The sequence below is a fragment of the Denticeps clupeoides genome, chromosome 2 (assembly GCF_900700375.1).
Source record: "Denticeps clupeoides chromosome 2, fDenClu1.1, whole genome shotgun sequence".
Lineage (NCBI taxonomy): Eukaryota > Metazoa > Chordata > Actinopteri > Clupeiformes > Denticipitidae > Denticeps > Denticeps clupeoides.
Genome location: NC_041708.1, coordinates 38900684 through 38928616, shown reverse-complemented (window position 1 = coordinate 38928616; position 27933 = coordinate 38900684). Strand labels below are relative to the sequence as shown.

The 27933-nt window shown below is 47.0% G+C and overlaps 1 protein-coding gene and 1 non-coding gene across 5 annotated transcripts in view; both read right to left on the bottom strand.

The window, feature by feature from the left end:
- Positions 1-6235: 6235 nt before the first annotated feature.
- LOC114784722 (putative ferric-chelate reductase 1) overlaps positions 6236-27933 on the bottom strand; it is a 28311-nt gene continuing 6613 nt past the window's right edge. Inside the window, exons 1-15 of one of the 4 annotated variants that reach the window (XM_028970339.1) lie at positions 14756-15589; positions 9829-9962; positions 9653-9750; positions 9331-9577; positions 9043-9234; positions 8839-8940; positions 8585-8723; positions 8360-8500; positions 8170-8285; positions 8003-8089; positions 7018-7109; positions 6887-6945; positions 6638-6775; positions 6538-6563; positions 6236-6457 (exon numbers count right to left, since the gene is read on the bottom strand). In XM_028970339.1, coding sequence (XP_028826172.1) covers positions 6368-6457; positions 6538-6563; positions 6638-6775; positions 6887-6945; positions 7018-7109; positions 8003-8089; positions 8170-8285; positions 8360-8500; positions 8585-8723; positions 8839-8940; positions 9043-9234; positions 9331-9577; positions 9653-9750; positions 9829-9962; positions 14756-14939 — 1845 coding nt within the window. In that variant the 5' untranslated portion in view covers positions 14940-15589 and the 3' untranslated portion in view covers positions 6236-6367. Of the gene's footprint in view, positions 6458-6537; positions 6564-6637; positions 6776-6886; positions 6946-7017; positions 7110-8002; positions 8090-8169; positions 8286-8359; positions 8501-8584; positions 8724-8838; positions 8941-9042; positions 9235-9330; positions 9578-9652; positions 9751-9828; positions 9963-14755; positions 15590-21569; positions 21887-21966; positions 21993-22066; positions 22205-22856; positions 22916-23002; positions 23095-25171; positions 25259-25338; positions 25455-25528; positions 25640-25723; positions 25863-25967; positions 26070-27933 lie in introns of those variants that run through there. The other 3 variants (XR_003748923.1, XM_028970341.1, XM_028970340.1) reach the window with 3 other exon arrangements.
- Positions 18102-18265, bottom strand: LOC114785047 (U1 spliceosomal RNA). Its single transcript, XR_003749012.1, has one exon. It is a non-coding gene; the product is annotated as a U1 spliceosomal RNA (small nuclear RNA).

The following is a 27933-nucleotide window of genomic DNA, read 5'->3' as shown; positions in this document are numbered from 1 at the left end:
TGTACCACAAACTGTTTAGGTGTAAAGTGTGTAGTGTGTGTGTGTGTGTAAGACTCGCTACGTGTGTGTGTGTGTGTGTGTGAGCATGTGTGTATGTAAGACTCTCTAAATATGTGTGTGTTTGTGTGAGACTCTGGTTATGTGTGTGAGTAAGTGTGTGTGTGTGTGAGTGTGTAGTGTATATGAGTGTGTAGTGTATGAGTGTAGTGTATGTGAGTGTGTAGTGTAAGTGTGTGTGTAGTGTGTGTGAGTGTAGTGTATATGAGTGTGTCGTGTGTGTGAGTGTAGTGTATGTGAGTGTGTAGTGTATGAGTGTAAGTGTGTGTGTAGTGTATACGAGTGTGTAGTGTTTGTGATTGTGTAGTGTATGAGTGTATTTGTTTGTATAGTGTATGAGTGTAAGTGTGTGTGTAGTGTGTGTGAGTGTGTAGTGTATGAGTGTAATTGTGTGTGTAGTGTGTGTGAGTGTGTGTGTTGGACGTTGGTATGTTCCACCAGCGCGTTACACAATTTGATCCAAATTCTGTCATATTTTTGTCCAATAAGGATCTGTAATTTTATTCATGCACGTTCTTCATTATTCTTCCTGTTTGAGGAACCTGTGTTCTATGTTCCTGATCTGTGAGTGAGATTGACACAGGCCCCGCCTACCCGCCCGTCTGTCTGTCTCTCTCCAAAATCCTTTGGCTTCCTGCCACGCCCATCTGTCGGCAGGGAGTCGTATCCCACAATTCTGCTGTAGAACCCGCAGTTTTGGATGAGATTGTTCCTGGTTGGATGGTGTGAGGGGACATCACTCTGTTCCTCAGCAGGTGGGAGGTGGATCTCCGCCCTCGCAGGATGGGAAAAACAAATGAATGAGCACGAGCACGTGCACACACACACACACACACACACACATCAGATGTGTGCAGAACCTGTTTGAAGTGGAACAGCCAGGCAGGTGTTGATGATGAATAATCAAACCTTCAGAACTTCAGAACATCGAATTGGCTTCACACATGCTGTTCTAGGTCCGAACCGACAGCAGAACGGCGCCGTGAAAAGACACGCCCATCTGTGCTGATCTTCTTAAACCATCAACCTGCTGAGTGTGTGAAGTGTTGATGTCCTGCAGGAGTGTGTGTCCTGGGATCACAATCATGACATGAAGCGTGTATGTGGCCATCAGACTGCAGCAGACACGCACCCCACACACGCACACACACACATACACACACACACACGCACGCTCACACACACACACACACACACGCAACACACACACGCGCACACACACACACACGCACGCTCACACACACTCACACACACACACGCTCACACACGCACGCTCACACACACGCACACACACACACATACACACACGCACGCTCACACACACACGCACACACACAAACACACACACACGCTCACACACGCACGCTCACACACACACGCACACACACACACATACACACACGCACGCTCACACACACACGCACACACACAAACACACACACACGCTCACGCACGCACACACGCTCACACACGCACACACACACACACACACACACACGCTCACACACGCACACACACACACGCTCACGCACGCACACACGCTCACACACGCACACACATGCACGCTCACACACACATACACACACACGCTCACACGCGCTCGCGCACACACGCACGCTCACACACGCACACACACGCACACACATACACACACGCACGCTCACACACACACACATACACACACGCACGCTCACACACACACGCACACACACACACACGCTCACGCACGCACACACGCTCACACACGCACACACACATACACACACGCACGCTCACACACACACGCACACACACAAACACACGCTCACGCACGCACACACGCTCACACACGCACACACATGCACACACACACGCTCACACACGCACACACATACACACACGCACGCACACACACTCACACACGCACGCTCACACACACATACACGCACACACACACACACACCACACAGTAGATTGGTAGCATCCTAAACTTTTGTGCTTGTAGTTCTTGCTTCTGCTCCTATGCTGCTGGTGTGAATATTTTCTCTCCCCCTCATGATGCTGCATGAAGAACCACGTTCCTCGACGTGGAGAACATGCCGATCTCCACTCCCACATTTTAACTGTAATGAAGCGCGGTTTGCACAAGAACATGAGCTCATTGTTCTGAGGTGGCAGAAAACGATCATCACACTGTTCAGAAGAACCACACATACACACTAATACACACACAGTAACACACTCACACACATGCATACTAACACACACATACACACTAAAACACACACAGTAACATACACACACAAACACACACAATAACACACACAGACACATATACACATATACAGACAGACACACTAATACACACAGTAACACACTCACACACATGCATACTAACACACACAATAACACACACATACACACTAATACACATGCATACTAAAACACACATACACATATACAGACACACTAATACACACACAGTAACACACTCACACGCATGCATACTAACACACACAGTAACACAGACACCCTAACAGTAATAGAGACTGGGCGTGGCCTGTGTGGTCTCTGCCTCGTATTATTATAGGTTGTATTAATAGCGCGCGTGGCTGCTGTAAATGAGCCCGGTCTTCAGCAGCCTGATGAATATGCATGTTCATTTGTTAATTAAGTTAATTATTCTGCTGTAGTTCATTTATCTCCCAAGGACTTTTTCCGTCATCAGTCACATGGCGAGCTATTTCAGATCTGTTAATGTCTGATGGGGGGGCGGGTGAAGAACCGGTTTAACCATCTTAACCTGATGTTCTGAGTGATGATGATGAAGGAGGAATTCATGGTTTTTGAATTGTTCTCTGTTCTCTACTTTCATGTAGAACTTTCATCTGGATCTGTGGTTCCTCCCATTAATGAAGATAATTTCACTGGCCACTTCAGCCCAGTTCACAACAACAGAACATGGGAACAGAGGAATCAGGAACCGGTCCTGAAGAGGAGGATGAAGAAGAGATGGAGAGTGCAGACTGGTTTAAATGGAAGTGAAACAGACAGAACCCTGTTGGGCTGGAGCAGTCCACTGAAACACGTGGAACCTGTGGAGAACATAGTGGGCAAAGCCAATCAAACGTCACTCTCCCTGATGTAACCTTTACGTAACCTTTAAGTGAAGTGATTGTCATTGTGAAACACAGCAGCACAGCACACAGTGACACGTGTCCTCTGTATTTAACCATCACCCTTGGTGACAGTGGGCACCATGAGCAGTGTGTGGGGACGGGACCTTCATCAAGGGGACCTCAGTGGCACCTCAGTAGTACCTTGGCGGCTCAGGACTCGAACCGGCAACCTTCCGATTATGGGCCGCTTCCTTAACCGCTAGGCCACCACTGATCTGCAAGTTACTCTAAGCTGAGACCACGCCCGGGCCTCAGACACGTAGAACAGTCCTTGAATCCAGAATCTGAATCCAGCAGGATCTACAGGGGCTTCAGCTGGGAGACAACATAGGGCAGTTTTTGTGCTTCAGTGTTTCTCAATAATTTCATGTATTTCTAACATAATAATAAAAAAATATTTAATAATAAGTCATTTAAGAGAAATACAGGAAGTCCGTGTTGACACGATGATGACTCTCCTTTAGAACGTCTACGTTTCCCTCTGGTCTGCTGGATATCAGTTCTGGTTGTGATCAAATCTTGCCTGAAAAAGTCTTCTGCTGTCCAGTCCTTGCACTTTCTGGCTGCATTTCAGCCTGTTCTTGATGTTCTTCTTGGAAAGAAGTGGTCATGTTGCTGTCTTTGTCCAAAGGTCTCTGTCCTACTGTCCATGCAGAAGCACTCCCACCCACCTGCTACCATCACAGTTCCACAGCTGATTCATGTCAGATGATCAGACTGAAGCTCCTGATCAAAGCTGCTGCAAATGTGTGAATCTCAATGAGACCCACATCTGCACCTGGATCAGCACGTTAATTAAAAACCTGAGATTACACAACATGGCAGGAGATCAAATCAATCAACCACTCCTGATGATCCCGGGAAGTAATGTTCACTCCTTATAGTTCTGTCCAGAGAGACAAAAGTGTTCTATTATTTCACAGGGAAGTTGCAGAAAACAAGGGACAGAAGAAGCAGGAACATCCATCATGAGCTCCTCTCCTGGCCAGGATGAGCTGAGTGGAATGTAGAGGAGGTGGGAGCCTGGGGCTCCTTCTCCTCCACCATCTGTTCCTCACATCTCACAAAAGTTCTGATGCTGGAACCAGCATCATCTCACCGCTGATCTGAGGCCAGTTTTTCTGCAGCACACGCCGAGATGTCCACAAAATACACACACACAGAGGGACCATTGTTTTATATTGTGGGCCGAGGAGAAGAAAGTGACTTTTATTGTGAAGGTAATAAAGACCTCTGCTGTCTTATGTTCTGTTACGTCCCTGGACGTACATTCCCATGTCTTCTGTTATGTCCCCGGACGTACGTTCCCATGTCTTCTGTTACGTCCCCGGACATACGCTCCCATATCTTCTGTTACGTCCCCGGACGTACGTTCCCATGTCTTCTGTTACGTCCCCGGACATACGCTCCCATGTCTTCTGTTACGTCCCCGGACATACGCTCCCATGTCTTCTGTTACGTCCCTGGACGGACACTCCACGTGTTTCTGTCTGTCTGGCTGTGTTTTTGTGTCCTGTCTCTTTTAGGTTGACTCCGTGGGAGGAGTTGGAGGAGTTGAAGCCTACCAGCTCCACCTACCATCTGCCTGTTGGTCACCTCGACCTATAAAGAGACTTCGGATGGTGTTCGGGAGGTCCCCAGGGTCTGCTAGGCAATTACTCTTCTGGGAGGTCCCCAGGGTCCACGGAGATCTGCAAGGAGCTCCATTGGGGATCTCATTCATATGTCTTATTGTGTGATGGACCCTTTGTTGTTAGCCTGTGTTAGCTTGGTGTGTGTTTATGCGCCCTTTTTGTGAACTTTTGTGCGTGTTTGAGTTGTCCCCGCTGGACCGTCCCTTCCTTCAGGCTGTACTGATGTTGGTTAGCTGTGCTGCGTCCGCTGTTTGTACGTGTTAGATCACTGTATATATTGTCACTGCATGTACGGATTTTGGCAGCAACAATGGGCTTTGCTACCTATAGATGTGTTCTGAGGTTACTTAACTGTCTGGAAAGCAGCAATAAATACATTCTGAAGTTAAAACCTTTAAATAATGTGATTTCCATCTGTTAATGCAGTTGTGAAATCAATTAACGTTAAATAATTGCGATAATTACTTCTCTGAGTAATGATTCTAATTGTTGCAACCCGAGAGAACACTGACAGTGTCGTACTTCCAGCTGCTGATGGACGAGGTTGTGTGGATGCTGGGTGTACCTGAATGATGTGCTCATCTGCTCCTCTGTAGGCTGAGCAATTGGAGGCATTGAGACAGACTGGACTGACCGGCAAACCAAAGAAGTGGCATCTGGGCCTGGCTGAAGCTACCCGGGCTATCGGATCAGGAGTGGTCTCCTTGAAGCCCTAGCCAAAGATCCAGGCCATTCAACAAGGTTCTCTCCCCTGTGCCGGCTTGGGTATAACCCACCCTCGTCGCAACATCTCAGCGAAACCTACTGGCCGGTAGCCCATCAGCCAAGTCGGCGAAGTCTCACGCAAACTGAAATGAACCGCAGTGTCCTGACTCGCAGAGAGCGACCGTGAGCTCACGGGACCTGAAGAGGCATCATTGTCACATCAAGGACCTCTGTAGGCGTGTAAAATCAGTTGGTACAGATGTTCATGCTTCTATTGTTATTAATAGTCTACATTTACCAGACGCCCTTATCCAGAGCGTCTTACAGTAGTTACAGGGACAGTCCCCCCCTGGAGACACTCAGGGTTAAGTGTCTTGCTCAGGGACACGGTGGTAGTAAGTGGGATTTGAACCTGGGTCTTCTGGTTCATAGACGAGTGTGTTACCCACCAGGCTACCACCACCCTGTCTAGACTGAGAACAGGATTAACCGGGATATTTATTCAAGCAAGAGCAACCTTACAGACCGCAGTTCTCCCAGGTCACGTCCAGGTGTCTGCAGGTGGACATAGATGGGTTTTAGCCGTATAGATTTACGTTTGAGATGTTCTTATTATATATCATGGTGGAGTGATTGGTTTGTTTTTAAGTGTGTGTACAGGAAAGACCCACCAGCAGCTTATTTTGCTTTTTAAATATATGTGTGAATAAAAACAAGAAAGCTGCACAGTACACTGCAACCAAATTTGACTACATGCATCATTGTCAGAGTCCCTTTACAAGAACATTTGGCAGGGTGCTGAACCATGGATCTCTACAGGTTTCCAATCCCAACAAGAAGTGACACCAGAAAGGCGATGTTGCCGATGGTGAAGAGAACCAGCACCACAATTTCAATCCACATCTACAAGAAGCGAACATCTGCATTAATACGGAACAGAAAGGAACAAATATAATCACATCTGTGAATATCCAGCATCTTACCGTTTCATATGAACCCGTGTCGTCATCTGGAGATCAAAGTAGACAACACAGTCAGCATTTCACCTGTCACCCGTAGTACCGTACTTCATCACCTCTGTACCTTTCTGCTTCCAGCGCATGTTCAGGTCGTGCAGGAGGAACATCAGCGCTTCCCACGCCACAAAGCCGCCCATCACCTTCACCAGCCAGCTGTCACTAGAGCCGCTGATGAGCTGCAGGCCGGTGAAAATGGCCGCCACTGTGAGGGGGAGAACCACACTTCACATCACGGATCCTTTTAAAGCCATCACACTGCAGGACCTCCAATTAAGTTGGTGAACTTTAACGTTCATCTGTTTCTTGAATTTACCTGCAAGACCTTTGATGGCAGCTGCATTCAGTGTATGTGACCAGTTGAAGAGAATTCTCCTGAAAACCCAGAGAAGCTGAAAAAGCTGAAGGAACAATGCAGCCTGATACTAGAAGCAGCTGGAGACTCACCAGTGGTGCTGCGGGGCACAGCGGAAAAAGGCCACCAGTGGTTGGAAAAAGCTCAAGATCATCACCAGGCAGCCGAGAACCGGGTGAGCACCCTGAGAACAACGCAGGGGCAAAATCTTATAGGGAGTTTCTGTACTATGCTGAAATGTTCTTTACTACACTCATCTGCACTCCAAAGTACTGTTCTGTTCTCTGTTGCATTATACTGGGCTTCTGTACTCTACTGTTCTTGTCACGGTTCCTGCACCTCCACAGGGGGCCATGTTTGGACCCGCAGTTTGGATTGTGTTTTGTGTTTTTGACCCTTTTCCTTCTTCACACCTCGTCCCAGATATGGACCCACGGCCTGCCCCTGGACACTGAGACTGAATGCCATTCTGGACTGACGGATCCTACCGGTACCGACCCATTCCTGGACCTTCCAAACTCTGCCAAGTCCCCGGCTTCCAGTACCATGTCCTGACCGGGACACGTACAGTCCCGGTCCGCTCCACTCCACCCACACTCACATTGTCACAGCCCATACAAGTCAAGAAAGACTTCAGCTGTGTCTGCACGTGTGCCACACCCATCATCTTGTGATACAGGGGTTCCAATTTTTACTGTTCTGTACTATATTATACTACAATATTATACTGCCATATATTGTACTGGACACTTCTGCATTATACAGGGGTTCAGATTTTTACTCTTCTGTACTATATTATACTACAATATTATACTGCCATATATTGTACTCTGTACTCTACTGCACTATACAGGGCTTCTGTTCTGTACTATTCTGTACTAGACTAGACAGAACAGTGCAGTAGAGTGCAGTAGAGTGAACTATACTGTACATTACTGCATTATACAGGGGATCAACTCTTCCCTACTGGACTGTTCTGTAGTACACTATGTACTCTACTACTTTTATTATACAAGATCAGAACATTATAAAACCTGACATCTTTTCATCCCCCATTCATAAAAATGAAGAACTCACCCCGCTCCAGTCCATGGCACTGACGAACGCCAGGATGAAGGCGATGATGGTGGCGGCGACGGTGAGGAGCATCAGGAAAACATGGGCCTGGAGGAACAGGTCAGAGGCCCTCAGAATTCAGGCTGAAGGTGAAACAGTGGAGCTGGAGGTCATGTGATGCATCTTACCACAAACCACAGGTCCTTCCCCAGGCAGCTTGTCCCTCTGGTCACTGATTTGAAGAAGCGGGCGAGGACCATCCCGATGCTGCCAGTCGTCATCCAGGCGATCAGCATCAGACACCCTGCAGCAGCCAGACGGAGGTGAACGTACTGTTCCGTACCGCCTGGCGGGTTATTTACCGCGATTCTGACTCACCGTGGGATTTAATCATTGCCGACGGACCCTGCACCATTGGGCTCTGTGCAAATGGGTTCTGTGTTGTCTGCGGTATTGGGATGGAGATGTTCATCTTTACTGCACTGACCATCCTACCTGTGTGGTACTGGATTTGTCCACCTAATAATCACAGCACAAAGTTACTTTATTACTATTAATACTGATATTAAAGTCATAATTCCCGAGTGTAAGAGCGACTCGGACCTGAACTGGGTCCATAAGCAAACATCAGGTAATACTGGGATCCAGCAGAGCTCCTCTGGGTCGTTATGGAGTTTCTGGTGGTGAATTTACAGCTGATGGCACCGTTCACCAACGAGGTGTTAATGTTGGATACGTCACCCTTAAACACACACACACACACACACACACACACACACACACACACACAGAGGAGTTAAATGGAGTTGATTCTTTTTCTATGAATATTTTCATGATTGATGTTCTATGTTGTGTACCAGGGTCAGCACGGTGGGGTCGGTTCTGCCGGTTGAGTATGCATGCTGAACTTTGATGGCCCCTCTGCTGTCCTTCCCACAGATGTAGACGTCATCGTTCCCCTGTCCGAGACAGAACATTCAGAAATACAATACAAAAATAAGTAAATAAATAAATCACAGACAACATCGAACCCTGGCGGCCCGACCTGGGGGTCAACGCACCATCTGCTGGTCATCAGAGAAGCCGATGGACACGTAACCTGGAGACACCCCGAACATCTCCAGCTGCACGGCCGAGTCCGGCGCCATGATCACCGACATGAAGAAGCAGCTGGAGCTGCTGGACGGGTCACAGTTACTGGGCTGACTGAAGCAGATCTTACTGCTGCCACAGCCTGCGCTGGAGACCAGGCTCTGTGTGCGAGAGAGAGAGAGAGAGAGAGAGAGAACATAAACGGTAAATAACGGTAAATACGTAAAACCAGAACTGAACTGTTCAGAGATACTAACAGAAGCAGAGCTGCTGCTGGACGACCCTGAGCTGGACGATGACCCCGAGCTGGACGACCCCGAGCTGGACGACGACCCCGAGCTGGACGACGACCCCGAGCTGGACGGCCCTGAGCTGGACGATGTTCCTGAGCTGGACGATGTCCCCGAGACGGACGACCCCGAGCTGGACGACGACCCAGAGTAGGACACTGTTGCACTTTTCAGTTGTATCCAGTAGATGGAGTACTTCTTGACCACAGTGACCCTAAACAGAATGACCTTTAAACCCTGTGTAGTTACATTGACCTGAGGGGTCCGGACCAGTCGCATTGAGACCCACCTGAATTCGATGTCCGTGAGGTTCCCGGAGGACGGTGCGGTCCAGCGGGCCTGAATTGAGGTTTTGTTTGCACCTGATGTGTGAGAAACTGCTGAATTCTGTAAAAAAGGAAAATAATGAACAAAGTCGAGATCAGTTCATTTATTACTCGAACCCGGAGAAGACTGAAGCCTCACCGTGACCCCGTTGCAGGTCAGAAGCTGCGTCCCGTTGGACACGGTGGTGAAGCTTCCAACAGAGGAGTTCTGACCCGCTGGCCGGGCCTGCAGCAGGAAACCAGTGAAAAATCCAGAAGTCGCCTGGACGGTGACTGAGGTGGAGAACAGAAGAAATTGAAACGTTCAAAATGATCGATCACCAATAAAGATGAACAGCCAGCCCTTTTCACACACGTCCAGACCAGGAGCAGTTTCCGGTGGAGAACCACATTACTGCAACTGCAATACAACCCTGAGCAAGAACGTTTATGCTGTGCTGCTTTATCATCATTATCATCATATTTCACATCCAGGTCCATAAGAATTGGGACGTATTTGGACTTTAATTTGTTCCTTGGCCAAGTCATTATGCCATTTACAGGGTCAAGAGTTAATTTAAAATTTGGTTATTTGCCTATCCAGGAAATAATTTGGACCAGATGGGACATTTTAGGATTTTTTTTTACACTCATTTACAGCATTTATCATATTTTCAGTAATAACAACAACAACATTTATTTCTTATATAGCCCAAAATCACATACAGTATGTCTCAATGGGCTTTTACAGGCCCTACAGTTGACCCCCCCACACTTGACCCTTCTGCACACAAGGAAAAACTCCACACAAAAAAAACTCTAGAAGAGAGAAAAAAAAAAGAAAGGAAGAAACGTTGGGAAGGAGTGATAGAGAGAGGGACCCTCTTCCAGGGTAGAGTGAGCCTGCAAATGGTGTCAGTGCAGGGTTGGTGATATAATAATAAGTCCTACAGTTGTCGGGTTGGAGAAGTCCAGGATGTAGTCAGTGTCATGGTCTAGATTGTGTGTCGTCAGCGTTGCAATGAAAGCTAATACCGTGTTTGCGGATGACGTCGCCTAAAGGTAACATGTATAGAGAAAAAAGTAACGGACCTAGGACAGAACCTTGTGGAACACCAAACTCGACTTTACTATGTGAAGACGAAACACCATTGATGTCCACAAACTGATATCGGTTGGTCAAATATGATCTGAACCATTCAAGGGATGTTCCCTTAATCCCGATAACATTCTCTAACCTGGCAAGGAGAATAGCGTGATCGATAGTGTCAAACGCTGCACTCAGATCAAGCAGGACAAGCAGCGAGATGCGTCCCTGGTCAGAGGCCAACAGCAGGTCATTAACCACTTTAACCAGCGCTGTCTCAGTGCTATGATGAGGTCTAAATCCTGATTGATATACTTCGTGGATCTTGTTACTGTCTAGATATGCGCTCAGCTGCTGGGCTACTTTTTTTTTCTAAGATTTTTGATATGAACGGAAGGTTGGATATCGGTCTATAATTTGAAAGCTGACTGCGATCAAGATCCGGCTTTTTAATCAGGGGTCTAATGACTGCTACCTTGAACGAACTTGGTACGTGGCCGGTGCTAAGAATTTATAATATTGGGTGCTATTTGCTTAAGGAACCTTGTTGGAATCGGATCCAAAGCGCAAGTACATTGATTGGGTAGAGTGAGCCTGCAAATGGTGTCAGTGCAGGGTTGGTGATATAATAATAAGTCCTACAGTTGTCGGGTTGGAGAAGTCCAGGATGTAGTCAGTGTCATGGTCTAGATTACGTGTCCATAATGATGACACTGTGTCAAAGTGAAGTGAAATGAGGGTCTAGGACTTTAGCAAAAAGCCAGAGAAAACAGATAGGTTTTGAGATTGGATTAAAACACTGAGACTGTGTCTGAATCCCGGACACTGACAGGCAAGCTGTTCCACAACTGCGGAGCTCTATAGGAGAAGGATCTGCTCCCAGCTGTGACCTTCTGCACCTTTGGTACCAGTAGTGACCCCGCACCCATTGATCGAAGGGGGCGTGGCAGTTCATAAAGAACCAAAAGTTCACTCAGGTACTGCGGGGCGAGACCATTTAGAGCTTTATAGGTTAAAAGTAGGATTTTGTGGTCAATCCTAAATTTGATGGGTAACCAGTGCAGTGATTGTAAGACTGGGGTGATGTGGTCAAATTTCCTGGTTCTAGTTAGAACTCTGGCTGCACCATTCTGTACTAGCTGGAGTTTACTCATGCACCTACTAGAGCATCCAGACAATAATGCATTGCAGTAATCTAACCTTGATGTAATAAATGCATGGACCAACTTTTCTGCATCACGCATTGAAATGATATTTCTTATTTTCGCAATATTTCTAAGGTGAAAGAATGCTATTCTAGTGACATTATCTACGTGCGAACTGAATGAGAGACCTGCATCAATGATGACACCTAGATCCTTCACTTCAATACTCGGTGAGATAGAAAGGCTATCCAGGGTTATTGTGTAGTCAGACAGTTTATGCCTGGCTGCTTGAGGCCCGATTACAAGCGCTTCTGTCTTGTCAGGGTTTAACAGGAGAAAGTTGGTGAGCATCCACTGTCTAATGTCCTTCAGACAATTCTCTATTTTGTTCAGCTGCTGCCTCTGATCTGGCATTGCTGACAGATACAGCTGTGTGTCGTCAGCGTAGCAATGAAAGCTAATACCGTGTTTGCGGATGACGTCACCTAAAGGTAACATGTATAGAGAAAAAAAGTAACGGACCTAGGACAGAACCTTGTGGAACACCAAACTCTACTTTACTATGTGAAGACGAAACACCATTGATGTCCACAAACTGATATCGGTTGGTCAAATATGATCTGAACCATTCAAGGGCTGTTCCCTTAATCCCGATAACATTCTCTAACCTGACAAGGAGAATAGCGTGATCGATAGTGTCAAACGCTGCACTCAGATCAAGCAGGACAAGCAGCGAGATGCGTCCCTGATCAGAGGCCAACAGCAGGTCATTAACCACTTTAACCAGCGCTGTCTCAGTGCTATGATGAGGTCTAAATCCTGATTGATATACTTCGTGGATCTTGTTACTGTCTAGATATGCGCTCAGCTGCTGGGCTACGACTTTTTCTAAGATTTTTGATATGAACGGAAGGTTTGATATCGGTCTATAATTTGAAAGCTGACTGCGATCAAGATCCGGCTTTTTAATCAGGGGTCTAATGACTGCTACCTTGAACGAACTTGGTACGTGGCCGGTGCTAAGAATTTATAATATTGGGTGCTATTTGCTTAAGGAACCTTGTTGGAATCGGATCCAAAGCGCAAGTACATTGATTTGACGACGAGATTAATTTGATTAATTCGTGCTCTTTAATAAGGTAATGCAGTGGAATGAATTATAGTGGCATTTATTATTTAATCCCGTTGTTTTGTTTTTTTTAGGTACTAAATATTAAGGGTACTAGATTCAGTATATACACTATACTATATCAGAGGTAACAGTGAATCGGTTTTGAATTAAATGTATAATCTGAAGCAAAACAAAAATGTTAAGCTATTTTTTTTTCTGTGCTTTTTTATTTTGCATTTTTATGCATTTGAGGCACACCTGCATGTTTCAGATCAAATTATTTTTATATTGGGAGAAGATAAGCAGAGTAGATACTAAATGTAGTTTTGAAATGATGGATGTATGTATTGGTGGGAAATCCCTCCAAACACACCAAATGCACTATAAATCTAACTGGTTGAGATGTTTTACAGCCATTCAGAGGCGGGTGGACCTTCTGTCCTGCTGCATAGTTCAAGTGAGCTTGAGCTTCAGGGCACAAACTGATGGCCAGACATTCTCCTTCAGGATCTCAGCCAGTTGTCCAGGGTTTGGCGGACGCTCTATTCCAGAGCCATTTACATTTATCCATCCTCATCAATCCACACACGTGCCTGAATAGCCGGTCGTAATCGCAGGGGTGGTGACGCGGCGGCAGTAATGTCTTCTTGAAGACCTACATGACCAGTGTTTTCAGTTCTGTTGGTTATTAAATTTTTAAAGTGAAGTGAAGTGATTGTCACATGTGATACACAGCAGCACAGCACACGGTGCACACAGTGAAATTTGTCCTCTGCATTTAACCATCACCCTGTGTGAGCAGTGGGCAGCCATGACTGGCGCCCGGGGAGCAGTGCGTGGGGACGGTGCTTTGCTCAGTGGCACCTCAGTGGCACCTTGGCGGATCGGGATTCGAACCGGCAACCTTCTGATTAAGGGGCCGCTTCCTTAACCGCTAGGCCACCACTGCCCCGGTATGTCCGGTGCCTGCGCTTCATTCCCCCTCCGACGTGACAAGTGACACGTTCTTCTTCAACCATGAACTGTGATTAAGCCTGAGAGTGGCTTTTAATGACACTGAACTGTCAATAAAGGTAATTAATCCCAGTTTATTCCTGTTTTTTTCCGCTTGATGGTGAGGATTATCTGAAACTAATTTGCATGAAAATAAGAGTTCTTCCTGTCAGTCCAGTTCAGCATCCTGTGGGGCGGAGTCAATTCCACTCAAACTGAATGGTTCGAATGTAAATTCATGGTGTAAATAGTCAGAAACTAAGAAACTTAGTTCTGGCCTCAAATGGTTGAGATACAGCAATATTAAAAAATAATCTTTATTCAGATTTTGGAAAAAGCCCATTAAAACCTATTATGAAATGAGGTAATTCATTAAGAATTTGATTAGAAATTATACTTAAAAAATTATATTTAGTATTATACCTACAATATGTGAAATGATAATAATTGGAATGAACTGTGTTGATGATAATTGTGATATTAATCATGGTTTTACTCGTAGTTGCAGGAGATGTTGATGAAAAGTGATAAACTGCAGCACAGCACACAGTGACACGGTGAAACGTGTCCTCTGTATTTGACCATCACCCTTGGTGAGCACCCTTGGTGAGCAGCATGTGGGGACGGGACCTTCATCAAGGGGACCTCAGTGGAACCTCGGCGGTTCCTTCCGATTACGGGTCCGCTTCCTTACCTGCTAGACCAATCACTGCCCCATGACGGTGATGATGATGATGATACTGGGACTCACCTGTCACCTGGCTTCCCAAGCTGTAGCTGCTCAAGTTGGCGGTGACATTGTAGGGTGCTGAGGTGTTCTGGCCGGTTCCTCTGTGGATCGGTACCATGTTCTGGCAGCTTCCGGTCACCAGTCCATTGGAGAAACATTCCAGCTGCGGGACCCAGATCAGCAGCAGCAGCAGCAGCAGCGACATGGCTGAGAGTGGAGCTTCATGTGGAGGAAGACCTGCAGAAGAGCAGTGCTGAGGCAGGTGTGGGCGGGGCTATAGGTGATGTGCGCAGCGGACACGCCCACATATCTCACATATGTCCAGATAATGACCAGATAATTGCCTTACAGGCTTGTTGTCTATATTTATTATCGTTGTTTGAATTATTTTATGAGCTCCACATTCTTGCTGAGTTTTGACTAGAAGGGAACAGAAATGTTCTGCCTGGTTTTATAGAACAATTCTACAGCTGCACTGGAACCAGCATCAGAACCCAGACTCTGATTAACTGGTTCTGCTGGTCCTGTCAGGCCCAACCCACTGACACCAGGGGTGAAACCTGGGGGCGGGCTGTTCCATGAAAACTCAGGTCTTCGTTTTCTCAGATACCAGGGTTAATGGGGTTAACGGCCTCTCATGAGGTGTCTTTTATAAAGACCGTCCACACCCAGGTCTCTACCCGTCCCCCCAAGGCATTAAGCATTAAACTCGGGGATGTGTCATATAATGTAAGCTGTGTACAGAATCTACAACAGAGTGAATAAAATAGATGTATTCATAGTTGGGGTCCTAGTGAACCGGAATTGATCTCTTCATCGATGGTAACTTAAGCACGTTGTAAGTCGCTCTGGATAAGGGCGTCTGCCAAATGCCGTAAATGTAAATGATTTTTATCTTTATTTTTCACATTTCCAGCACTTACCAGACGCCTTTGTCCAGAGCGCCTTACAGTCAGTAGTTACAGGGACAGTCCCCCCCCTGGAGACACTCAGGGTTAAGTGTCCTGCTCAGGGACACAATGGTAGTAAGTGGGGTTTGAACCTGGGACTTTGTGGCCTTCTGGTTGATAGACGAGTGTGTTACCCACCAGGCCACCACTACTCAGTTTTAATATGCACGTTGCGGTCAGCAGAGCTTCTCTTCCATTCTGACTACGTTATGCTGTCTTGCACTCTGACTTTCCACAAGTGAAGATGAATAAAGGTGACAGTAGGGCTGTTCGTCCATGCTGGGAGACCAGCATCTGGTGCAGGAGAACAGTCAAACAAAGGACTGGACGCTTTAAGAGGGTTGGGAGGGAGTCGAGACGCGTGATATTTTTATTCAGTGAATAATTTATGAACTTACCAATGATATTGAGGAAGTGAAAAAAAGAAAACTTGTGCATTGGCAAAAGTTGAGAAATGCACACAAAAAAAATAGTGTAAAAGTGAAGGTTAAACTTAGGAAAAGGGAAATAGGGCAAAGGGAAAACCTAGCTACACTCCTGCACGCTCTCTCAGATCGGCAAACGAAAGGAGACTAAACATTCCTTCTTCACAGGGTCTCCGATTCCAATCATGTCTGTTCTCCGTTGTTGTCCCTGGCTGGTGGAACAACCTGCCCTCCTCCACACGACTAGCCGAGACTATCACCACTTTTAAGAAGAAGGTGAAAACCCTCTTATTCCAAAAATATTACAGACAAATCTAACACATACACAAGCACATGCGTACACATTGAACAAACAAATACAAAATGTATAAATACATTATAATTTTTCTTAGTCTAGCACCCAACACTCTCCGAGCATGCTCTTCAATGACAAGTCTAAGCCTTATCAGGGCTCTTAGTTTGTATACTCGATATTCTATAGAAATCGAACGAGAATTGCTGGAGTCTTCCCATTGTAAGTCGCTTTGGATAAAAGCGTCTGCTAAATAAAGTAAAGTAAAGTAAATATGGGACATAAAGGACAATGGGGGAAAACTTGTACATAGTGAAACAACAGAGGACGTCTTGGGGTCTTGTTTTTTAGATAAAACAATAAGTAAGGACACTTTATTTGACTTCATTTGACACTGTATTTGTCCTGAGGGTTTTAATAAGGAAAAGTATCCGGACAGCGATGGGCTGGCCGTGGAATTTTAGCGACTGACCTACTGACTGCTTGTGAAGAATTTGACCCCATGACGAACCTGCGGGGCAGCTTTACATTCGGGTTAGTGTCACTTTGACAGAAAATGTTTTTAAATGTGAACTGCAACCTTTTATCCAAATGTGAGCCGTCTGAATGACAATGAGGGCAGAGGATGGGAAACTGGGCTGAAGCGTTAGGAAACGACATTTTTACACCTTTTTATTGTTTCTTGTCATGAATGTAAAGTAGGGTGGTAGTACCCCTGAGCAGGACACTTAACCCTGAGAGTCTCCAGGGGGGGACTGTCCCTGTAACTACTGACTGTAAGGCACTCTGGATAAGGGCGTCTGGTAATCTTTGTATCTTCTGTACATATGAAATTTTGACTATATTGTATCTTGTTTTAAGATTTTTAATCTTGAATCAGTACAAAACAACATTATAGTCAAAATTTCGTACATTTTTGGTTTTATAAAGTGAATTGGAGCGAAAGTGAAATGATTGTCATTGTGAGACACTGCAGCACAGCACACAGTGTCATGTTGAAAAGTGTCCTCTTTATTTAACCATCACCCTTGTTGAGCAGTGGGCACCATGACAGGCGCCCGGGGAGCAGCATGTGGGGACGGGACCTTCATCAAGGGGACCTCAGTGGCACCTCGGCAGTTCTGATGAAGAAAAGAGAGGATGAAGGAGGGGAAAGACCCCCGTTTTGGATAAGCAATGACAAGACAGACAGAGTCTGCATGGGGTTCTATCTCAACGTAGGACACCTCTTGCTTTTAAAAACACAAAGAAGATGTAATTACTGGAAGGGGTGGACATCTTGGTTTAAATGGGTGGACAACGCTCTCGTCTCTACTGTGCAGGACTGGGAGGAACTGAGACAGATTCCTGGTCAAACAAGTGTGGAGGAATGCTGGCCCACCCTGCCCTCCAGAACGTTCTAATGGAACGTGGACTATGCCCCATGAGATCCTGCTGGTCACAATTGTGATGCAGTCCAAAGAGGACCTGCAGGGGACCAGGGGACACGCAAAAACACACACTGGGACCATTGTTTTATACTATATATAGCCTGGACACCCCCCCTGCTCCCTCGGACACGCTCGGTGAGGGCCCTTCCGTGCCCTGGTTGGTACGGATGCCCCAGGGCAACTTGGTTGGGGGTCCCACCTTGCGGAGGGCAGGCCAGACCCCCACCACGCCCGGAGCGGGAGAGGGGGTCCCGGGAGCTCCGGGTTTATCAGGGGAGAGCGCGAACGCAGTCCCCTACTATCAGAAATTATGCAGTCGAGATTCCCACATTTGGGGAATTCGCAGGGGTCAGCACAGCCGAAGTGCAATGGCTGAGCCTCGCCCTGGGTGAACCGCCTTCTTGATCACGGTATCTCCCCAGCCAGGTAAGTATCACACACACTGGGACCATTGTTTTATACAATATATGAGGAACAGAAACTAATTTTCAAGGTAATTGGGACAAGCATGTAGAACCCTGCTGCTCTGGAACACATTATGTGCAGAACAAGGATGATAAAATAATTAGGATCTTCATTCTGTTTTCAGCTTCACCAGTAAGTTGGTTCTCATGCAGAACATCATCTCCTGATGTCCACCTCAGCATTAATTAAATCACTGGCCAGTTGTGGCTCATAAGAAACGTTCTGGCAGCCTGAGGCGGTCCAACCAGAATCTCCAGCCATGTAAAACATCACATCCTCCTCCCACCAGCAGCCAGCAGCCAACAGGTTCCCAAGATGGACAGGAACTCAATGGCATTGGCAACAGTCAAAGATGGAAATTGGTGACTCTTTACCTGCCTTCATTCACCAAGTGCCATGGGATCCTCCAGGATGTTCTACAGGTGTGTGGTTGTCTACCACCTGACCATGCTTATAAAGCAGTTTCTGACCTGCCAGAAGAAGAAAAGCCCTTATTTTGGCCCTGCCTGCCTTCAGCTAGTGGAAGGTATCTTCTGGATCTGCTCTAATCTGCCCACTGCAAACATCTACAAAGTCCCTAACCAAGAAAAGATGGTTCCTGATCGACCTTTCTTCTCTGTGCTCCAGCAAGTGCATCCATTGTTTCAGTCACAATTTTATATTGAGCAACGCCACAGGCCTCCAATTCTTCAAGAAACCCAGTCACCTTTCTTAGAAAACAATGACGGTGCGGCCTGCTGACAGGTCACCTGGTGCATTCCGAGAAAAGACCTCCACTGCAGAACCAACACTGCTTGTAGAAGTCTGGTGGAACACCACCCAGTCCCGGGGGCCGCTGCAGGCAGTTCCAGGAAGGTGAGCTCTGCATCCAGGCGCAGGAGACCCTGTACAGGATGCGCCCAGCGCAGAATAAAACCCCACAGTGATCTAATAATGTAATGTGAAGTGTTTGTCACATGCAATACACAGCAGCACAGCACACGGTGCACACAGTGAAATGTGTCCTCTGCATTTAACCATCACCCTGAGTGAGCAGTGGGCACCATGACAGGCGCCCGGGGAGCAGTGTGTGGGGACGGTGCTTTGCTCAGTGGCACCTCAGTGGCACCTTGGTGGATCGGGATTTGAACCGGCAACCTTCTGATTATGGGGCCACTTCCTTAACCGCTAGGCCACCACTGCCCATCCAGATCTTTCCATCCAGAACATTCCTTCTGAGCAGAGCTGCTTCTAATGCATTTATTTCCCCCTCCAGTGTGCCCACAAAAAGAAACATCTTAACATTGAAATGCCAGGTGGTGGTCAGAAAACCCCACATTCAGTAACCCGGTTACCACAGGACTTCGTCAAATAGAAGCCGTCCATGTCCAACGTCGCCGTGTAAACCATATACGCTTCGCCATCTCAAATAGGTACAACCACTTGTACAACACCGTGGTCAACCAACTGGGGCACTTTCACAAAACCACGACACCTTCATTCATATGACAAGCAGACAGAGAGAGAGATAGGGCGAGAGAGAGACAGGGAGAAACAGAGACAAAGGAAGAGACAGAGAGAGACAGGGACAGGGAGAAAGAAAGATAGGGAGAGAGAGAGAGAGAGAGAGAGAGAGAGAGAGAGAGAGAGAGAGAGACAAAAGCAGGGACAGAGACAAGGGGAGAGGGAGAGAGAAAGGCAGAGACAGACAGGGAGAGAGAGAGAGATAGGGCGAGAGAGAGACAGGGAGAAACAGAGATAGGGAGAGAGAGAGAGAGAGACAAAGGAGGAGACAGAGAGAGAGAGAAACAAAGGCAGGGACAGAGACAGGGGGAGAGGGAGAGAGAGAGAAAAAGAGAGAGCACGACAGGGAGGGAGAGATATAAGGACAGAGAGATAGGGCGAGGGAGGGACAGGGAGAAAGAGAGAGAGAGGAGAGAGAGAAAGAGAGAGAACGATGGGGAGAGAGAGAGATAGGGCGAGAGAGGGACAGGGAGAAACAGAGATAGGGCGAGAGAGAGACACAAAGGCAGAGACAGAGAGAGACAGGGACAGGGAGAAAGCGAGATAGAGAAAGAGAGAGAGACAAAGGCAGGGACAGAGACAAGGGGAGAGGGAGAGAGAAAGGCAGAGACAGACAGGGAGAGAGAGAGAGACACACAGGGTGAACACTCACAACCCTTATTACACCTCGCACTGCACCTCGTATACTCCGAGCCTCCAGTACTGCTCGCCTGGTCCCTCCATCTCTGAAGGTAAAAGGAAGACGCTCATCTAGACTCTTCTCCGTCTTGGCCCCTCGGTGGTGGCATGAACTTCCAGCTCAGTCACTGAGCACCTTCACACGGCAGCTCAAGACCTTCCTCTTTAGAGAAGATTTAGATGAACTTGTAACCTTCTTCTTGTCTGACTTCTGACTAGAAACTAGAACAGAGTGAATAAAAAGATTGTATTCATAGTTGGGGGTCCTGGTGAACCAGAACTGACCACTTCATCCATGGTGACATGGAAGCACGTTGTAAGTCGCTCTGGATACGGCCATCTGCCAAATGCTGTAAAATGTAAAAATTTAAATGAGAAACAAAGAGAGACATGGACAGGGAGAGAGAGAGATAGAACGAGAGAGAGACAAGGAGAGACAGAACGAGATGCAGCTCTGAATTCAGTTTGACCATCATGTTGTTTTTGTTCATTTCTTCTCTTCTGAATGAACTTCTCACACTTGATGGTTCCTCTGCAGATTCTTCTGTTACTTCTGCACACAGGAACAGACTGACACACATTAGAATCCACATATAAAACGTATCTTTATCCCACAGCGCCACCCAGAGGTGCAGCAGCTCACTGCCCCACCCAGACACCAACTCTGAATCAGCGCCATGTTGGTGCGGACGCCGACCTTTGAGTCTGTGGTGGTTTCAGGCCAATGGTGGCTTAAAACTTCAGGTTACGAAAAAAAGCTATTTTGTGTATAAAAATTAATTTTTTACAGACAAGAAAGGTAACAGAAGAAAGAAGGGTAACAGTTACAGATGGGAGCCATGGGCGGGGCTGTCTGGGTGCTGCATTATTTGACATCTTCTGACTAATTACTTAACAAATTAAGACAGTTATATTATGGCTGTGAAATATCAGGTGCCAGTCAGGAATCTTGTTAGAACTGACGTGATGGAAGGTTGTACATGATGTTATGCTGGTTCTGTGACGTCACCATGACAGGGAGATGCAGGCTGGTGGCCGGTAGGTGACATTATTGTAAAAACGTGCTCGTATATTAGAGTAAGAATAGGTCAATTTTGAACAAAGGTTTTACATAAATTTATTTGTAGTAAAAAAATCAGTAAAATATAAATGCATCATAGGAAAAGTGTTTATCATAGATATAAGACATTAAAATAAAAAAGCTTACACCATGTAAATAAATATTATAGAACCTGTGCAGCAGAAAGCATACAAATCCCCAAGCACAGGACCTGGACATGATATTTGGCAGGGGGTGGAACCGCAGATCCCAGAAGACTCTACAGGTTTCCAATCCCGACAAGAAGTGACACCAGAAAGACTGCGTTCCCCATGGAGAAGAGAACCAGCAACACAACTTCAGTGTGCACCTATAAGATTCGAACATCTGCATTAATACGGAACAGAAAGGAACACACAAAATCACATCTGTGAACATCCAGCATCTTACCGATTCAAAGAAACCCGTGCCGTCATCTGGAGATCAAAGTAGACAACACAGTCAGCATTTCACCTGTCACCCGTAGTACCGTACTTCATCACCTCTGTACCTTTCTGCTTCCAGCGCATGTTCAGGTCCTGCAGGAGGAACATCAGCGCTTCCCACGCCACAAAGCCGCCCATCACCTTCACCAGCCAGCTGTCACTAGAGCCGCTGATGAGCTGCAGGCCGGTGAAAATGGCCGCCACTGTGAGGGGGAGGACCACACTTCACATCACGGATCCTTTTAAATCTCGGCACGGAGAGCCCTCACACTGCAGGAGGAACCACATTGGCAGCAGCTGATCACGCAGCGCATGCGCATGACCCGAGGTATGCCAAGGTATGCCCTTCTGATTCATGCCATTCATATGACCTTCATGCGAGTCACACGCTATTACATTTACAAAAATGCATTCATCAAAATGCATGTAGTACAATAAACATATGAAAGTGAAGCAATTGTCATTGTGAAAAACTGCAGCACATGGTGCACACAACGAAATGTGTCCTCTGCGTTTAACCTACGACCCTTGGTGAGCAGTGTGTGGGGACGGTGCTTTGCTCGGTGGCCCCTCAGTGGCACCTTGGCGGACAAAGAGGTAAAATATAGTTGTGGTATATATGTAGGGGTGGTAGTAGCCTGGTGGGTAACACACTCGCCTGTGAACCAGAAGGTTCAAATCCCACTTACTACCATCGTGTCCCTGAGCAGGACACTTAACCCTGAGTGTCTCCAGGGGGACTGTCCCTGTTACTACTGATTGTAAGTCGCTCTGGGTAAGGCCGTCTGGTAAATCCAGGTAAATGTAAATGTAGTTGGGAACTTCTAAATGAAGTTACTTGTTTCTTGAATTTACCTGCAAGAACTTTGATGGCAGCTGCATTCAGTGCATGTGACCAGTTGAACAGAAATCTCCTGAAAACCCAGAGAAGCAAAAGATGAAGGAACAGAGAGCGCAACCAGAAACAAGAACACAACAGTGAGAAGCAGCTTTAGACTCACCAGTGATCCTGCGGGGCACAGCGGAAAAACGCTACCAGCGGCTGGAGAAAACTCAAGATCATCACCAGGCAGCCAAGAACCGGGTGAGCACCCTGAGAACATGGTTCAGATCTCATCATTCATCAGCATACAGCAGTTCTGGACTCTAATGTAACTCTCAGTATTACATTTTACTGCACTGGTGAAGAAAAGAAGACATTTCAATTTCTTGCATTCTTGTTCTACTCTACTCAGTATAACGTGGAGTCCCCTCTGCAATATGCCACCTTGTCGTGGTGGACTGGTTTGTATGCCCGCATTCTCCACGGTTCCTTTGGGGCAGTGGTGGCCTAGTGGTTAAGGAAGCGGCCCCGTAATCAGAAGGTTGCTGGTTTGAATCCCGATCTGCCAAGGTGCCACTGAGGTGCCACTGGGCAAAGCACCGGGTGCCTGTCATGGCTGCCCACTGCTCACTCAGGGTGATGGGTTAAATGCACAGGACAAATTTCACTGTGTGCACTGTGTGCTGTGCTGCTGTGTATCACGTGTGACAATCACTTCACTTTCACTTTCAATACCCCTAGAAGACATGTTGCCCAGGGCTTTTGCCCATTATAGGGTCTCTCATTGCAAAATGTTTCCATGTGAGGGTCTAGACTAATAGTGAATTGAAGCACTATTATGGACAAGATGAATATAACTTTGGCCAGAGCAGGGAAACCGGGGTTTAGATATCCCAGCGTTCTCGCTGGACCTACACTCAGGGTTAAGTGTCTTACTCAGGGTCACAACAGTAGTAAGTGGGGTTTGAACCTGAAACCTGTCTGTCATCTGGAGTTTGTTACCCACTAGCCACCGTACTACACTGTGAAGTACACTGTGACTGTGCCTCATGGTGTTCTGGGGGATGTGCTCTAGGACAATGTGGTTATTCAAGCTTGGCTTTTATTACAGGCAACATTTGTTCTCAGTGGGCTTTTGAGTGCCAGAGACCAGTATGACTGCATCTCATCACTACGTTTATGGACAAAATACAAAGGCGGGAGTGTCTGGTACAGGGGCCTCTAAATTGCATCTTTTTTTTTTTGTAGATGATGTGGTCCTCCTGACTATCGAGCGGTGACCTCCAGTCTTCCCTCGAATGGTTTGCAGCAAAGATTGAAGGAACCTGGTTGAGAAGTCAGAGGCCATGGTTCTGCCCTCTCTGAGATGTAAGTGGAGGGGTTTGTAGCAATTTGGGGTCTTGTTCACAATTGAGGGGATATTGGAGCAGGAGATGGAGGAGGCAGTTTGTTTCATATGTCGTGGTGAAGATAGAGCTGAGCTGAAAGGAAAGGCTACAAGCAGATCAGATACAAGCAACAGAAACCTCTGGAGGATGTCTGGGCTCATTCTTAAAGATAGAATGAGGATTTTGAACATTCAGCTACTCTAAATGCAGCAGCTGATGTGATCTGGCATCTGTCTATGATGTCTTCTGAATGGCTTCCAGAGGGGGTGTTTTGGGGCATGTCCAGCAGGGTGGACACCACCGGGGCAGAAGTGAAAGTGAAGTGATTGTCACACGTGATACACAGCAGCACAGCACACAGTGCACACAGTGAAATTTGTCCTCTGCATTTAACCATCACCCAGAGTGAGCAGTGGGCAGCCATGACAAGCACCCGGGGAGCAGTGTGTGGGGACGGTGCTTTGCTCAGTGGCACCTCAGTGGTACCTTGGCAGATCGGGATTCGAACCAGCAACCTTCTGATTACAGGGCCGCTTCCTTAACCACTAGGTCACCACTACCCCGGTGGCATTCTGCTCCGGTGGCATTCTGGGCATTCCTACTAGGAGTGCTGCCCTCGCAAGCCAGTCCTGGGTGGTAGTAGCCTGGTGGGTGACACACTCGCCTACGAACCAGAAGATCCAGGTTCAAGTCCCGCTTACTACCATCATATCCCTGAGCAAGACACTTAACCCTGAGTGTTTCCAGGGTGGGACTGTCCCTGTAACTACTGTAAGACGTTCTGGATAAGGGCGTCTGATAAATGCTGTAAATGTAAATGAGAGGAGATTTGGAAATGAATTCAAGATAATTGTGGATTTCCTCCGTATTTCTGCAGCATCCTTGATTCGTGTGCAGGTCTCAGGAAATTTCACTTCGTGTCTGAATGAAAGAAGATGAAATCAGGTTGTAGAACTCACCCCGCTCCAGTCCATGGCGCTGACGAACGCCAGGATGAAGGCGATGATGGTGGCGGCGACGGTGAGGAGCATCAGGAAAACATGGGCCTGGAGGAACAGGTCAGAGGCCCTCAGAATTCAGGCTGATGGTGAAACAGTGGAGCTGGAGGTCATGTGATGCATCTTACCACAAACCACAGGTCCTTCCCCAGGCAGCTGGTCCCTTTGGTCACTGATTTGAAGAAGCGGGCGAGGACCATCCCGATGCTGCCAGTCGTCATCCAGGCGATCAGCATCAGACACCCTGCAGCATCCAGACGGAGGTGAACGTACTGTTCCGTACCGCCTGGCGGGTTATTTACCGCGTTACAAACTCACCGTGGGATTTAATCATTGCCGACGGGCTCTGCGCTGCCAGCAGTATTGGGGTGGAGATGTCCACCTTCGCTGTACTGACCATCTTATCTGTGTGGTACTGGATTTGTCCGCCTAATAATCACAGCACAAAGTTACTTTATTACTATTATTACTGATATTAAAGTCATAATTCCCGAGTGTAAGAGCGACTCGGACCTGAACTGGGTCCATAAGCAAACATCAGGTAATACTGGGATCCAGCAGAGCTCCTCTGGGTCGTTATGGAGTTTCTGGTGGTGAATTTACAGCTGATGGCACCGTTCACCAACGAGGTGTTAATGTTGGATACGTCACCCTTAAACACACACACACACACACACACACACACACACAGAGGAGTTAAATGGAGTTGATTCTTTTTCTATGAATATTTTCATGATTGATGTTCTATGTTGTGTACCAGGGTCAGCACGTTGGGGGCGGTTCTGCCGGTTGTGTATGCATGCTGAACTTTGAGGGCCCCTGTGCTGTCCTGTCCGCAGATGTAGACGTCATCGTTCCCCTGTCCGAGACACAAGTTCAGTTTATTTTTAGGGCCCCTTTACACAACCAGTTGACCAAGGTGCTGGACAAGGTAATGTGTACATAAAACAGAACGCTAAGAACAAATACAGGTCATCATAAAACACTTAGAACATATAATAACCAAAACATAAAAAAGACATAAAACAATAAAACATGGCCACAGGTCATAAAAGTAGTAAAACTACCAACAGACATCGCTCCTTACCCAGTTCTAACTAAAAGCCGTGGAGAAAAGCCATGGATCCTGGACTACCTCACTAACCGACCACAGTATGTGAGAACTCAGGGCTGTGTGTCAGACACAGTTGTCTGCAGTACGGGGGCTCCGCAGGGAACGGTTCTGGCGCCGTTCCTCTTCACAATCTATACTGCAGACTTCTCACACAACTCCACCAACTGCTTCCTGCAGAAGTTCTCTGACGACTCTGCAATAGTCGGCCTCATCACTGATGGGGACGACAGGGAGTACATGGAACTGACAAGGGACTTTGTGGACTGGTGCCAGCAGAACTACCTCCAGATCAACACTGGAAAAACCAAAGAGCTGGTGGTAGACTTCCGTGGCACAAACATCCTCTACTGCAACCACTGGACATCCAGGGTATGGCCATTGAGGCAGTGGAGAGCTACAGGTACCTTGGTGTTCACCTGAACAATAAACTGGACTGGACTCATAACACGAATGCACTTTATAAAAAAGGGCAGAGCAGGCTGTACCTGCTGCGGAGGCTCAGGTCTTTTGGAGTACAGGGGCCGCTCCTAAAGACTTTCTATGACTCTGTAGTGGCATCAGCCATCTTTCACGGTGTGGTCTGCTGGGGTAGCAGCATCTCCGCTGGGGACAGGAAGAGGCTGAACAGGCTGATCCGGAAGGCCAGCTCTGTTCTAGGATGGCCCCTGGACCCAGTGGAGGTGGTGAGTGACAGGAGAATGGTGGACAACATCTCCCACCCCATGCAGGAAACTCTGACAGCACTGAGCAGCTCCTTCAGTGGCAGGCTACTGCACCCACGATGTGGGAAGGAGAGGTTCAGAAGGTCTTTCCTGCTGTCAGACTCTTCAACAAAGACCTCACAGCTGACCACACACACACAGACAAACACACACACTTGGGCACATTCTGTTAAATTGTTAACTGTTTAAATTGTACATTTGCCCATATATACAGATACATATTTATGTTATTTCTTGTGATGCTTTTACCTTCTGCTTCTATCCACTTTCTGCCGTGACAAGTGCAATTTCCCACTTGTGGGACTAATAAAGGTTTATCTTATCTTATCTTATCTTATCTTAAAAGGTAGGAGCAGATCTAACATGCCAGGGAAGGTTGTTCCACAGCGACCCTAAAGGCTCTATCTCCATGAGTCTTCAGCCCAGTCCCAGGATGGTCAGATGACCATTTCCACTAGGCCACCACTGCCAAGGCTGAATAGAATGTCTTTTGAAACAACTAAACTTGCTAAGTATTAAAATTATGAGAATTATGTTCCCCATAATGACGTACGCCTCCTTGTGGCTGAATCCAGATATTTGGAATATATTGGAAGCAGCGGAAACCAAGTTGTGTGTCTACTACAGGAGTCTTATGGACAATTTAAATCACATGAAGAATTGAGGAGTCAATTTAAAGAACACGTCTGGAAAAATGTACAAATTGTAAAAGTTAGGATCCAAACTACAAGTATAAAGTGAAGTGAAAGTGACGTGATTGTAATTGTGAAACACTGCAGCGCAGCACACGGTGACACGGTGAAACATGTCCTCTGTATTTAACCATCACCCTTGGTGACAGTGGGCACCATGACAAGCGCCGAGCAGCAGTGTGTGGGGACAGTGCT